The sequence below is a fragment of the Artemia franciscana genome, unplaced genomic scaffold, assembly GCF_032884065.1.
Source record: "Artemia franciscana unplaced genomic scaffold, ASM3288406v1 PGA_scaffold_34, whole genome shotgun sequence".
Lineage (NCBI taxonomy): Eukaryota > Metazoa > Arthropoda > Branchiopoda > Anostraca > Artemiidae > Artemia > Artemia franciscana.
In genome coordinates this window covers 545,859-559,154 of record NW_027062670.1, presented here as the reverse complement: position 1 = coordinate 559,154, position 13,296 = coordinate 545,859, and the positions used below count along the sequence as shown (strand labels likewise).

The following is a 13,296-nucleotide window of genomic DNA, read 5'->3' as shown; positions in this document are numbered from 1 at the left end:
AAAATTAGCATCGAGACCTTACGGATATGGAGAAAAATTAGCGGGTTACTGAAAGCGAAAGTTTTGAAAATGAGTCTGAAATTACGTACAATGGGTTATGTTATCTGATTTTGAGGGAAATGTTGGAACTGAGTCAGAAACAAGTTTTAAAGATGTAGACTGCAGTGGAGTACAAATAACTGCAGTGGAGTACAAATAGGACTTTAGCTACGGCCTCCTTCCCCTACCTCCACCCTAACCTTTTAAGTTATAAAACCTGTTGCATCCTTTGCGTTTTGTTGAAAACTATATGCATTGTGAACAGTGAGCTTTAATTTTAAAATATCGACGAAAAAAATCGCTCTAATAATGAATATGACTGGAAAGAACTAATGAAAATAAACTGAATATCTTGTGCATAATAATAATAGTTATATTTATTACCCACAAACATACAAAAGCATAAACAGTGGAGTACAGAGAAAAAATTAATAAATAAAGCAAAAACAAAAGTACACGTAACTCAACAATGGCAAGCACAACAAAGCTAATATAACAAACAAAAACAGTATAATAAAATAGACTAACAGATCAGTAGAAGAGACGAAGTAACACTGCATTGATAACTAGAAATATTTACAAACACATAATAGACTGCCGCTCATCTTTTGCATTCATCAAATTCATCATTTATTAATAACCCACGAAGATAACCCTTAGGAGAAAAGAAAAAGCAAATGAAATTAACAAAACGACCAAAAAAAAAAATTAAATACTTATCCTACATAATACATAAATCAAGAGAAAATATAACTAAACTAGGAAGATAACTTATAAGAAGAAGAAGATTATGGCACCATCGCCCCATACAGGGAATTATTCTTGCAGAGAGATCGGACATAGCGAGAAAGCCGATTTTGGACGGCCAATTATGGATCAACAATACCATATCTTTCACTAATCCAAGAGTTTCTAGTCCAGGGTGGTAGGCCTAACAAGAACTTAAAAACGATCAAAGCGTGACCGGATGGTACGTTTATTCGGATCAGTTAACAGAGCCCAAAACGGGGAAAGACCAATAAAATGTGGCTGCACCAGCGCATTGAAAAGTCTTGCTCTGATATGTCTATTATAATTTGTCTTGGTAGATATGAGTAAACCATAAGATTTGCGGATCTTGCTGGTCAAATGTTCAACTAGCAGTGATCTTGTAGATTTCACATCACAACCGATTGGGAGCCCGAGGTAAACTAAACTAGGCGCTGGTCTCACGACACTGTTTCCAAGTCGGATATCAGGAACGTCATCTGAGCTTTGACCGTGGAAAACAACAATTTCGCTCTTACTTTCGTTAAAAGACAGGTTTATTTCGGAATAAGCGTTACTTAGAATATCAAAGTCCTTTTCTATCAATCCAAAAGAACGGCTTAAATTTAGTATATCATCGGCATAATTTAACAGTGATATATCTCTACATCTAAACACAAGACTCATCTCAACATCTTTTTGTGGTTCCATAACACTATTATTGTAAAGGGAAGGGGGAGGAACTGCACCTTGCCGTATGCCTTTTTCTACAGGAACTACTACAGCCGAAATTTGTGGACCATCAATCGTCGGGACTTTAATTCTAAACTTCAGTTTCTTATATAAATTTCGGAGGGGTAGGATGATTCATCTGTCAAGGCCACGCTTGAGCTCACACGACAGTATCTGAGCATGGACTCCAGAATCGAACGCTCGGCGTACATCATGACTAGGTGCTGTAACCCTTTCCCCTATCTGGTCACACTCTAAAAGTACATTACAAATGAGATGGTGAACATGTTCCCTACTAACAGATTGTTTAAATACAAATTGGTTATCAGGGCTTTCACAGACTCTACATAACTCATCAATAAAAAGAAGCTCAAAAATATTGCAAGGAACTGGGACAACTGTTATGGGGCGGTGAGAGCCGCATTGAGCAGGGTCTTTTCCTTTCTTTAATACCGGCGTGAAAACCCCAACACAAAAGGAATCTGGCACTAAACCGCAAGTGAAGATCATCTGGTATAACAGAGTGAGATGCTCAAGGACGCTTTGGCTGCCATGAGCTAAATGTATGCCACAAACTTGGTCAATGCCTCGCGAGAACTTCTTCTTTGCTTTAATTATCGCCGCCTGAACATCAGAAACAGTTACCACAAACCCGAGTGAAGGCGATGCTTCACTTAACAGGAGATCAAGGTTATCTTTATATTTCGACACAAGCTGAGCGTCGGGTGCTGCAAATTCTATTTTGTAATTACTATTCCACTGTTCTTCTGTGGGCCAGAGGCTGGGACCGTTGCAATCACATCTTTTTTTCCCTTTAAGGAAATTCCACACGGCATTTGGGTCACTTTTCAGCGTGCTACTATTTTCGTTCAGAATGGTAGCATTGTGCTTCTGCAGGCATTTGGCAAACTTTCTTTTCAGATAAATCCGCACCGTATTCACAGCACCTGACCAGGGCTTTCCTATATCCATCCACATTTTGTGCCAAAACTTAGAAGCATGACAAAGCTGAGCTAGGAGTGGGTTTTCTTTCCAGCGTGGAGCTTCAGTACCAATGCGAACTCTGCGTTGTGGTACCGCAGCACTTTCAGCGACTCCCAAAGCATGGATTATTTCCATGCAATATACATTTAAATCAATCTGTTTCTCAGTGGTTTCTAGACTGGGATTTGCTTGTAGAAGGTGGTAGGGTACCTTGATCCTTCCCATAATTGCATCACAAACAGACTGGTATACGTCTATATTGGTCTTCTTCCAGTCGGGTTTCTTACGCCACTTCCTGACTTTGCTGAGACCTATGCTTGGCTGTATAGTTGTATCAAAAGGACAGGATACGGGTAAGTGGTCGGAAATGTTGAATGTAGTGTTAACATATGGAGAGGGGAGAGGCAATTTCGTTTGCTTGGTTTAAAGAAAGAAATCAAGGGCCGAGGTTGCTCCCGAATTATGGATGTATGTGAAATCAAGATCGTTCAAAAGAACCTCAAGACCGGTGAGGGCATTAAGGAAGATTTGTGAACGAGGGTTTGTACCAGACAGATTACAGTTCATGTCACCCGCTAGTATAACGTTTAGTCCCTGTTGTTTTGAACCACTAACTGAACTTGCTAATTTTTTGCAAGCAATACTGAACTTGCGTTCAGACTTAAGGTCTCGGTAGTCAGTTGGCATGTACACTGAGTAAATGATATTATAATGATATTAATGTATAATGATATTAATTCCTGGAAATCTGAGCATTTGAATATTTTGTTTCACTGTAATTTTTACATTTTTCAATATATGTATTTAAAACATTTATTTTATGTATTAATAATATAATGTTAATGATGTAGTTTTTGCAAAATGTTACGAACACTCTTTTATGTTTATAGTATGTTTGTTTTCAGTAAAATCAAATTACACAATAGGGCTTAGAGCTTCACGGTTAAGGGAGGGGAAGGTTTTATTTCTGTTCGTTTTGGGTTTCATTTATTCTTTGATAAGGTTTTGATTAAGGTTTCGGCTCAATACCCTGATCCTTTTCGGAGACCCAGGATCTAACATGCTTCTTTTTCCAGCAACAAACTAATAAGAAATATTATACATAAGCAATGGCCAACTTGTATAACTCACAGCCCATGCCCCAAGGGGCTCTGGGGGTTTATACCCTGCTTGGATGCATGGCTATACGCCATTTTAATAAAAGGAATGCACATACTGTCTTTTGATTCTGTTCAAATTACTTCTAAACATTCATGCTAGTTTCACCTTAATATCCTTAGCCTTTTAGAATACATCCACAATAAATCATTTCCCCTTTTCCCAATGGTAAATTCTGCATATGAACAGTGGACAAATTGCATGATCTATTACAATCATTAGACTGGGACAGCCATAGGTATTAGATCTTTTGACTAGTTTAAAAAAAATATAAAAAAATTTCATTTTTGAGGGAAGGGATCATCTAAAAAGGGAAAGGGGGGCTGGCTGTCCTCCAAACACTTTTCAACATCCTTCTCAAAATGCCTCGGAAGTTTCAATTTAATTTCCTCACCTTAAGATATTGCAGATCATGCAGATGCAGATATTGCAGATGCATCAATTTAGCATTTCACCCTGACATCTTACCATTCAAATTTTACCATTTCACCCCGAGTTTCACTTTAATATCCTTAGCGTTTTTGGACACATCCAGAATCAAACATTTGCCCTCTGCCCAATGCTAAGCCCCAGATATATACAATGATCAAATTATAAGTTGCAATCCTTGATTGCATGAGTTTTTTGCAATCCTTGCCCGGGGATGTAGAAGGCATAACATCCCCTGAGGCATAGTTGTTCGACCTTTCGACTATTTTGAACAAAGTGGGTTTTTCTCAAAAAAACGATCAGTGATGAGGAGGGTGGATGCAGCGGTCAAGGGGGCTGGTTTTCCTCCAATTATCATTCAATATACCCCTTAACGTATCCTGAAAGTTTCATCTTATACCTAGCCGATCCGTAGGTATTGTTGATGCGCCTTTTTGACAACCAGCATGCACTCACCGTGTTTTCATTTTGTTTAACATTGCTCTCAACATTTCCTTGAAATTCCTCCTTGATACCCTAAGCCTTTTTGAAGATCCGGGATCAAACATGCCCCCTGTTCCCCAAAATAGCCTCTGCACAACTTGCAGCCCTTGCCCTGGTGACTGTGCAGGTTATTTCAACCCCTGAGGCATAATTATATTACCTTTGAGATACTTTGACCATAATGGCTATCGCAAAATTTTGATCGAATGTATTCAGAGGAAAAGGGCATGCGAGGGGGCTAGATGTTCCTCAGTCGCTCTTGGCTCTTAAAAAGGGAAAAGATGAAAGACATGTTTATTGCACTGAATGTAGGCAATCTTGAGAATTTTTTCAAGCTTGAAAAATAAGATAAGGTATACATATACGCGGAAACCTGTCTAGAGGGGACAGCTGGTTTTGAGTTGTAGCCATTTCAAAAGCAAGCCTTTCTTATCTGAATGAACTTGAAAATCAAATCCGCACTAGAATGTAACTAGACGGTCCTGGTATCACATCTTTTAGATCATTTTGCCTAGTGGAGCTGCCAAAGCAATGAAAGAGGGCCACCTTTTTCCGGTTATTCAATGTTTCGGGTTCTACTTAATTTCATGCTGAACCTGTTTGCTTTGTCTCTTGCATCAACCAGCACAGAATGTCAATTCTTCAGCAGCAACATGATGAAGATCAGCCGAAAGAACACAATAAAACACAGCTCTAATGCATTCAAAACGACCTAGTCTTCAGAAACTGCCCTTTTGAATGGCCAACTTTCATCAATTTTTGTTGATGCACGCAAAAAAAATCGAAGGTTTTGGTTCAGCTTGAGCCTAAATTACAGGACAAAAAATTGTACCTAATTGATAATGAGCCAGTAAAAAAGTAAGGGGAAAGAATATGGAATTGGACTTTGCAGTCCCTACCGGTGGTGCTGATCACCCTTACATGGTCCTTCGGCCAGGAAGTGCAATGGAAATTTTGGGACAGCCATACTGTGCTTTGGTACTTCCTGTTTATCTTTCCCAGGTTTCTCCAGGTACCGATTTAGAGCTGGGTTGACTCTGGTTGAGCTTACAGAGTCACGCCACTGAACTCCGGTCCAAATTAAATAATCGGTGACACCAGGGCTTGAATCCCTATCTCACGGACAAAGGTTTTTTCTAACCAATCGGCTAAGACAGCTTGATAATGAGCCAGTGTTGTCAACTGAAGAGGAGGAGGCCTTCACTCCCCTAGATTTTTTGCCCTCCATTAGATTCTAAAAAGAACATTCATTAGGAGTTGGCATCATAAAATTCCGTTTGGTATTTTCATTGAAAAAATTGAAACAATCATCAAACTTATCCCATCCCCTGAATTTGACACATACATTTTCCTCCCCCCCTATTTTCTCGTTTATTGACGTCACTATGAATTAAAAATATAAAGTCTTTAAGATTGAGAGATGTTTGTTGTTCGCGTTTTGCTTAAAACTTCTTTTTGTTGATATTGTTTCTGGTTGCCATTTTTCGGCTTTTTTTGCCGTTGTTGAAAAAGTTGTTGCGTGAGAAGATTAGTAAAGAAAGAGCTAGAAGTGTAAGCATTTTTTTTTATACGCTGTTTTTATTTTTGACTAAAGATAATTAATTGGCACATAAAAACCGATGTTCGACAACTAACAGGATCTATAAAAATGAAATTGGTCCTTGGTAGAATAATTTTTTTTTTTTTGCATGTTTGATTACAATCGTAACTACTTGGAGATGGTCTGAACCAGGGTGCACAACCACATCAGCGCAACTCTGATTCAATTAAGCATAATAAACAACGAAAGTATTATCAATCCCAGTAGCAGAGAGACTTGATGTGCGGTTGGAACACAAGCTACGGGGTAAAGATCATTTGAAATCATACAATTTACAAAAATCAAAACTATCAGCTGTAAGATTTAAAAGGTTATGGTTAAGATCACCCATACATATAAAATCCAAACCCGTAGAAATCGGAACAACCGATCAAAACCATTAATAAACTCATTCAGGCGAGCACTGGGTGGCTTATACACCATACTAGTCATAATCTTCTTTTTTACAACATGCCTTCAATTCAAACCCTCAAATCATATCTAATTAAATACTTTAAATTTTCCTTTATTAAAAATCCCAATCCTCCATGGTTCATAGATATTTGGCTCGTTACTTCAAAACCATAACCTGGAAAAAAATAAGCCGAGAGAGATTGGTCAGAATTTAAAAATATTTCACAAATGCCTACAACAGCAAATTTAAAAGAAGATTCTTTAATCAACTGGAGCAAATCAAAATATCCAGTAGTTAGATGGCAATTCCAAGAACAAAGGCAAACCGAATTGCCCCTTCCTATTTCATATGGACAAATCATTACCACCAGTTTGGGCCTCAAAATGGTCCTCAATGCGAAAAGGACTATTCATAAGTCTTGCTTAAGATCGAACATCATTCAACACCACAAAAGAAAAGAAAATTGACTTTCAACATAGCAAAGAAGAAAAAACACATAAATAAATAATACAAATGAAAGACGGAAAAAAAATGAATACACAACGAAGAAGGAAAAGAAACAGAGGAAAAAAACACAACTAACAAACAAAACCGACTGGAGCATTTAAAGGGTAATGTTTATAGAGGGTAATCGTAAGTGATCTGGTTCGCACAGGACTTCAGTCACTTTGCTCTCGTTTGAAAATGCGGCCGCGATCAGTCCAAACATTCTTAGCACCAAATCGATCTCTAGCACTGTCTCGTACCGATTTTTTCCTCTAGTAAGGTATTCACTAACGAAGTTACCAGATTTCGCAAGTTTTGATTTTGCTTTATAAATTGTGTAAGTTATACATTTGTTCTCGAATTTCACCAGTACCAGAACCACCGTAACGCAAACGGTGTTTCGTAAATTCGCAAACGGTGTTTGCGAATTTGACGTCGCGTTTAAGAGTCTGAATCGATTCACCGATAACACGTGGGTAAATGACACATTGCAGACTCCCATTTGTTGTATAACGTTGAGTACTGTTGAGCCTAGATTAGTTTTATAGTGATTTTAAATCACTATAAACAAAAATAGTGATTTAGAAATCACTAATTTTTTTTCCTCTATACTCTCAGTTCTACGCTCCAAAGAATGAATCTGACTACCAAAACTTTCAAAAAATTTGTAATTTTTTGGAACTTCCCACTATACTTGAAGTTTATTGAGTCGTAAATTTGCGAAACGATCATTTCCACGTCAACGAAGTTTTGTTGTTTTGGTCCGGCTGATTTAGCAATTTTTCTTGAACCTTTTGTTTTTCAATGACCTTAACAATGTCAGGACAAATTTTCTCCAACTCAGCTTATGTGGAAACAAGTTGATTTTGGAGAGCTGAGGCATTGCCCGAAACAGTAGCAATTTTACCTGATACTTTCCCATCTATTTTCCTGACAAATTTAATTTAAATGTCTGGATTACTCTCATTTTCCCGAAAAGCATGATTTATGCCCTTTTGTACTCACTTTGAAGCATCGGCATAGTTATCTTCAAAAGATACAAGATTTGCAGCTATCAATACATGAAAATCATTAGGTCCGTAGGAAAAAAGGGGTAAACTTAAAAAAGATTATTTTGACTGGATAACATTTACAATACGAACTGGCCAAAGTGGATATCTCCGCCAAAGCTAAGTCTCCCTTCTTGAACTACACCATTTTGGAAACAATGATCCCTAAAATATTTACAAAAATGATCCAAAAAGAAACTTATCTCAACGTGGGCAGGTCCACGGAATATAGTGGTGATCACCTTCATTGGAATGGTGGCTCAGTGGATCGTGGAGCCTCCTAAATTATCCACTTTATTCAGAAATTCCACAATGAACTTTATCCAAATAAAATAATCCAATTCAAATAAAATAGTTCAAACACACAGACAATATAACCAAAAGCCGGTTTTTGTTTTGACAGGTAATTCTCTCAGAACACTAGAGGTGATCACTGAATGAATGACTGAACTGAAGTGAATTACTATTATTCAACTACTATTATATAATGAATAATAGAATATACTATTTTAAACTCCCTCTTTTGTAGAGTTCGAATTTTTATTCATCAAGGTCCTTATGATAACATGTGTGTATATGCGAAAAAAAAATTTAGGATAAAAGCCAAGTTATTTAAAAATACCCTGAATTGCTTTTTAAGGAGTGTCATCCTTAAAAAGGCAACTAAAAATCAGTGCCGTAATTTTTGATTTAGTTTTCTTATTCTGCAGATATTTGTCTTTCTAGATACGCTACTTTAAAAATATCTATGTGACATATTTGTATATGGTATAGAATTGGATTAATTTCCAAAGCAAAATATACATATTGCAGTCACGGTTGTAAGTTGGGAGCCCTCTAAGCATGGTCCCTCAATGCATAATGCTTTCAGGGTATTTGTCTTAATTTTATGTTAAGAACATATTTTCTTACAAATTCCCTTCCAATGCAAAAAAAAAATGCTTCTGTGGTTACTAAACAAGCTTTTACCTCCATTTTTTATTATTATTTTCGCTAAGCTGCTTCTTCGCTTCATCCAAGCTTGATTTTTCCCGTATCGTGACAATGTTTCCTTTTTTCACTTTAGGAAGGGGGTGCAAAAGCACAGGGTGGTTTGCCCCCAACCCCCCATTGCACTTCCTGGCTGAAAGGCCAAGAAACGGAGATCAGCACCGCCAGTAGGGACTGTAAAGTCTAATGCCGTATTCTTTACCTTACCTTTACCTTTTAATGCTTAGGTTAAAAAAGGTTTCTAATTTGCTTTTCTTCATTTCGTCGCCCACTATTTGTCATCTTAGCTCCTTAAAGATGAGTGTCCTTTTTATGAAAGTTTCCTTCTTTCCTTCTACCTTGAAATCTCACTGAAGATTTACCAGACTTGAGGTGCTCAGTGCGCATACTACACAGTCTCTATTTGCTAAGTCTTTTTTGGGACGTCAAGACTTTTGAAACAAAAGTAGCCAGTGACAAACAAGGTTGCATCTCATGTAGTCTGAATAAAGAACAAAAAATAACATAGAAAAATGACAAGGAATGAGGATATGGAGGAAGGACTAAACTACCCTTTAGGAAGTATATTCGATATGGACATTAACACCCCTGGAGTGAGTTCAGATGATAGAAGCTGTTTACAGCTAATGAACATATTAGAAAAACACCTTGGAAGTATAGAAAATTTAGATATGAATCGAACTGAAACTTTTATGATGGAAAATTGGAATAGTGAATTAGAATACCTTGTTAGTGCATGTACGACTGGAGTTACAACCCCCTCGCCGTCGATAGACGAAACCCATACTTTACGAAAATTTGTAGATCTTATGAACTTTTATTACCTTGCGATTGCCATAATTTTTGGTATATTCGGAAATATATTGAGTTTCGCTGTATTTACAAGGACTCATTTAAAAATAAGAAGCTCTTCGTATTACTTAGCAGCCCTCTCGCTTGTGGATACAGGTTTCCTATCTGCGTTATTTGTTTCTTGGCTTGTTCAAGTTGATATTCATATTTTAAGTTCACATAACTTTGTGTGTCAATTGTTTGTGTATATCAGCTCATGCTGCTCATGGTTGAGCGTATGGCTTACAGTGGCGTTTACGTTTGAGCGTCTTGTGGCAGTGCAGTATCCATTAAGACGACCTGCCATGTGCACTGTTAGACGTGCTAAAGTTGTGATTACAATTCTGGTGTTGATTGCTTTACCATGGCACGCATACTCCTTTATACTTTCTGGTGTTGATGACTTAGACGGTAAAAGGTGAGTATTTTAAAAAAATAAAAATTAACTTTCAGCCAAGCAGTCTATCTACTTGATAAGTCTCCCTCCTCTTATGAACTTAAAAATTTATGAACATCGCAACATTTATAGAATGGAAATCAAATATTTTTATAAACGGAGAAACCAAGTATTTTTAGTAGAAAAAATCGAGTTTTCCAAACTCTTACCTTCTTCCACTTTGCATTAATTTTTGAATGCTTAAACGCGCGCTAAAAACATTTCAATGGGTACCCAAAGCATGAATAGAAACAGATATAAAATCTTTTATTAACATGGCACTATAATTGATTAATATCTTAATTTTCTACTATTCCTAAAATAATAATTCAATGAAATAAATTTAGCCGATACTGGAACGTCAAATGGCAGTGGCTCAATTAATTAATTAATCCACATAATCAAAGACAAAATATTGTCACATACATAATAGTCTCAAGGAACCTGCTCCTACCCTGCATCTTGACTGGGGAGAAACCCTTTGACCTAGGATTTATATGATGAAACTGATCCAGAGCCCCTAATGCTATAAAAGACTTATAAACACACCTAAACGAGTTTAGATGGCAAAGAGAAAATGTTAAACCAGTTATTAAAGAAGTTCAGTTATCGTAAAGTTTTCCTAAATTATATATTTTGGAGATCCTAATCCCAGCCAAATTTAGGTTCGCCATTAAGGTTCGGTTTTTGTATGCTGTATAGAAATTGTCAGCCCATTCAAACCCCTATTTCATGGTGCTATACCGAAAAGGCTCAAATTAGTTTGTCCATAAACACCGGCGTCCCGAACTTAGTCACTTAAGCGTCATTTAAAAAATTTGCTTAGAAAAATTCTTATATCTCAGAAACTCCCAAGTAATATTTCTTGCCTCTTAGTGTACAGCTCATTGCTCGAAAAAAGAGCCATTTATCAGTAGCGGTTTTATGCTTCATAGTCTGAGGGAGGCAAGGTATAGCAAAGTATGGAAACAAAAGGAAATTAATGTCAGATGTTCCAAAAACTGGAAGGCAGCTTCAACGTGAAAGGATCCTCCCACCTTTACCCCCCCAACAGAATAATCTTCCCTGAAAACGTGAAAGCAATGAGCAAAATCCATAACTTGAAGCCCTTCCCTGGACCCTAGGGGGGGGCTTAGGTCATCCTCAAGGAAATAGTTATTAGATTTTTCAACTATGTTGAGCAAAATGGCTATCTAAAAATTTTATCAAGTGACTATGGGGAAAAAATGAGCGTGGGGGGGATAACTGCCAATCAACATTTTTGGTCACTTAAAAAAGGCACTAGAAATTCTAATTTCCGTTCAAATGAGTCGTTTCCCGATCCCGATCTCCTACGATCGCTGGTTTGATATGATTATTCCTCGGAAAATCGCTTGGGTTCTCTGGTATGCTGAATCTGATGGTGTGATTTTCATTAAGATCACTTGATTTTTTAGGGATAATTTTCCCCTTTTTGAAAAATTGGGCAAATTTTCTCAGGCTTGTAAATTTTGATGGATCCCATTATATTTGACAAACATTATATATTTTGAACAAGCATCAAAATTTGATTCTTTTGATGTATGTATTGTTGTCAAGACTCTTTTTCTTATAGTTTCGGTTACTATTGATCTACGTCGCTCCTTACTTACTGTTTGTTACCAAAAACTATTTGAAATACAATTAAAGAAAAGAACGAGTAAAGGGCTCAGAACAACTGTATGAAACGTATGTTTTTAATCCAAAACTTACTATAAATGACAATAAAACACGACTTGTTTTGATGCCTGAAAATAAACTCGTCAAAATCAAACAGTTCGTGGTAACCAACTGTAGTAAGGAGCGACCCGGCTCAATAGTAATCGAAACTCTAAAAAATGGAATTCTGATACCAATAGTTACGTCAAAAAAATTGCATTTTAATCCTGATTTTAGATATATAAGGCTGTAGTCTTGTATATCTAACCTTTCATCAAGATTAGTCTTACCTATCAAAAGTTACGAGCCTGAGAAAATTTGCCTCATTTTAGAAAATAGGGGAAAACACCCCCTAAAAGTCATACAATCTTAACGGAAACCACACCATCAGATTCAGCGTACCAGAGAACTCTATTGTAGAAGTTGCAAGCTCCTATCTACAGAAATGTGGAATTTCGCATTTTTTGCCAGAAGACAAATCACGGATGCGTGTTTATTTGTTCTTTTTTGTTTTTTCAGGGTGATCGTATCGACCCAGTGGTCCTAGAATGTCGCGCGAGGGCTCATTCTAACGGAAATTTAAAGTTCTAGTGCCCTTTTTAAGTGACCAAAAAATTGGAGGGCACCTAGGTCCACTCTCAAGCTCATTTTTCTCCAAAGTCACCGGATCAAAATTCTGAAATAGCCATTTTATTCACTATAGTCGAAGAACCTAATAACTATGTCTTTGGGGATGACTTACTCCACCGCAGTCCCCGTGGGAGGGGTTGCAAGTTACAAACTTTGACCTGTGTTTACATATAGTAATGGTTACTGGGAAGTGTACGGACGTTTTCAGGGGTATTTTTTTGGTTTGGGAGGGAGAGTTGAGGTGGGGGGGAGGTTATGTGGGAGGACCTTTCCATAAAAAAACTTCTCATAGGGGAAGAGACTTTCAATGAAGGGGGCGCAGTATTTTTTAGCATTATTTAAAAAAACAATGAAATAATAAAAATGAAAAGTTTTTTTCTACTGAAAGTGAGGAGCAGCATTAAAACTTAAAACAAGCAGAAATTATTGCGCATATGAGAGGTTTACCTCCTCGTAACACCTCGCTCTTTACGCTAAAGTATTTTTAGTAATTTCAACTATTTATTCTACAGCCTTTGCGATTCAAGGGTCATTCTTAAGGAATTGGGACAGAATTTAAGCTTTAGTGTAAAGAGCGAGGTATCGACGAGAGGTGAACTCCCTCATATACGCAATAAAAACATACGAATAT

The 13,296-nt window shown here is 37.2% G+C and overlaps 2 protein-coding genes across 3 annotated transcripts in view; one reads left to right on the top strand and one right to left on the bottom strand.

Moving 5' to 3' along the window:
* Positions 1 to 345: 345 nt before the first annotated feature.
* The window catches only part of LOC136041729 (uncharacterized), a 118,205-nt gene continuing 105,254 nt past the window's right edge, over positions 346 to 13,296 (bottom strand). The window contains exon 4 of the mRNA XM_065726474.1: positions 346 to 9,572. Within this exon, the coding sequence (XP_065582546.1) occupies positions 1,654 to 2,727 (1,074 nt within the window). The 5' untranslated portion in view covers positions 2,728 to 9,572 and the 3' untranslated portion in view covers positions 346 to 1,653. The remainder of the gene's footprint in view (positions 9,573 to 13,296) is intronic.
* The window catches only part of LOC136041728 (5-hydroxytryptamine receptor 2A-like), a 183,883-nt gene continuing 180,116 nt past the window's right edge, over positions 9,530 to 13,296 (top strand). For both annotated transcript variants that reach the window (XM_065726472.1, XM_065726473.1), the window contains exon 1: positions 9,530 to 10,340. In XM_065726472.1, coding sequence (XP_065582544.1) covers positions 9,604 to 10,340 — 737 coding nt within the window. In that variant the 5' untranslated portion in view covers positions 9,530 to 9,603. The remainder of the gene's footprint in view (positions 10,341 to 13,296) is intronic.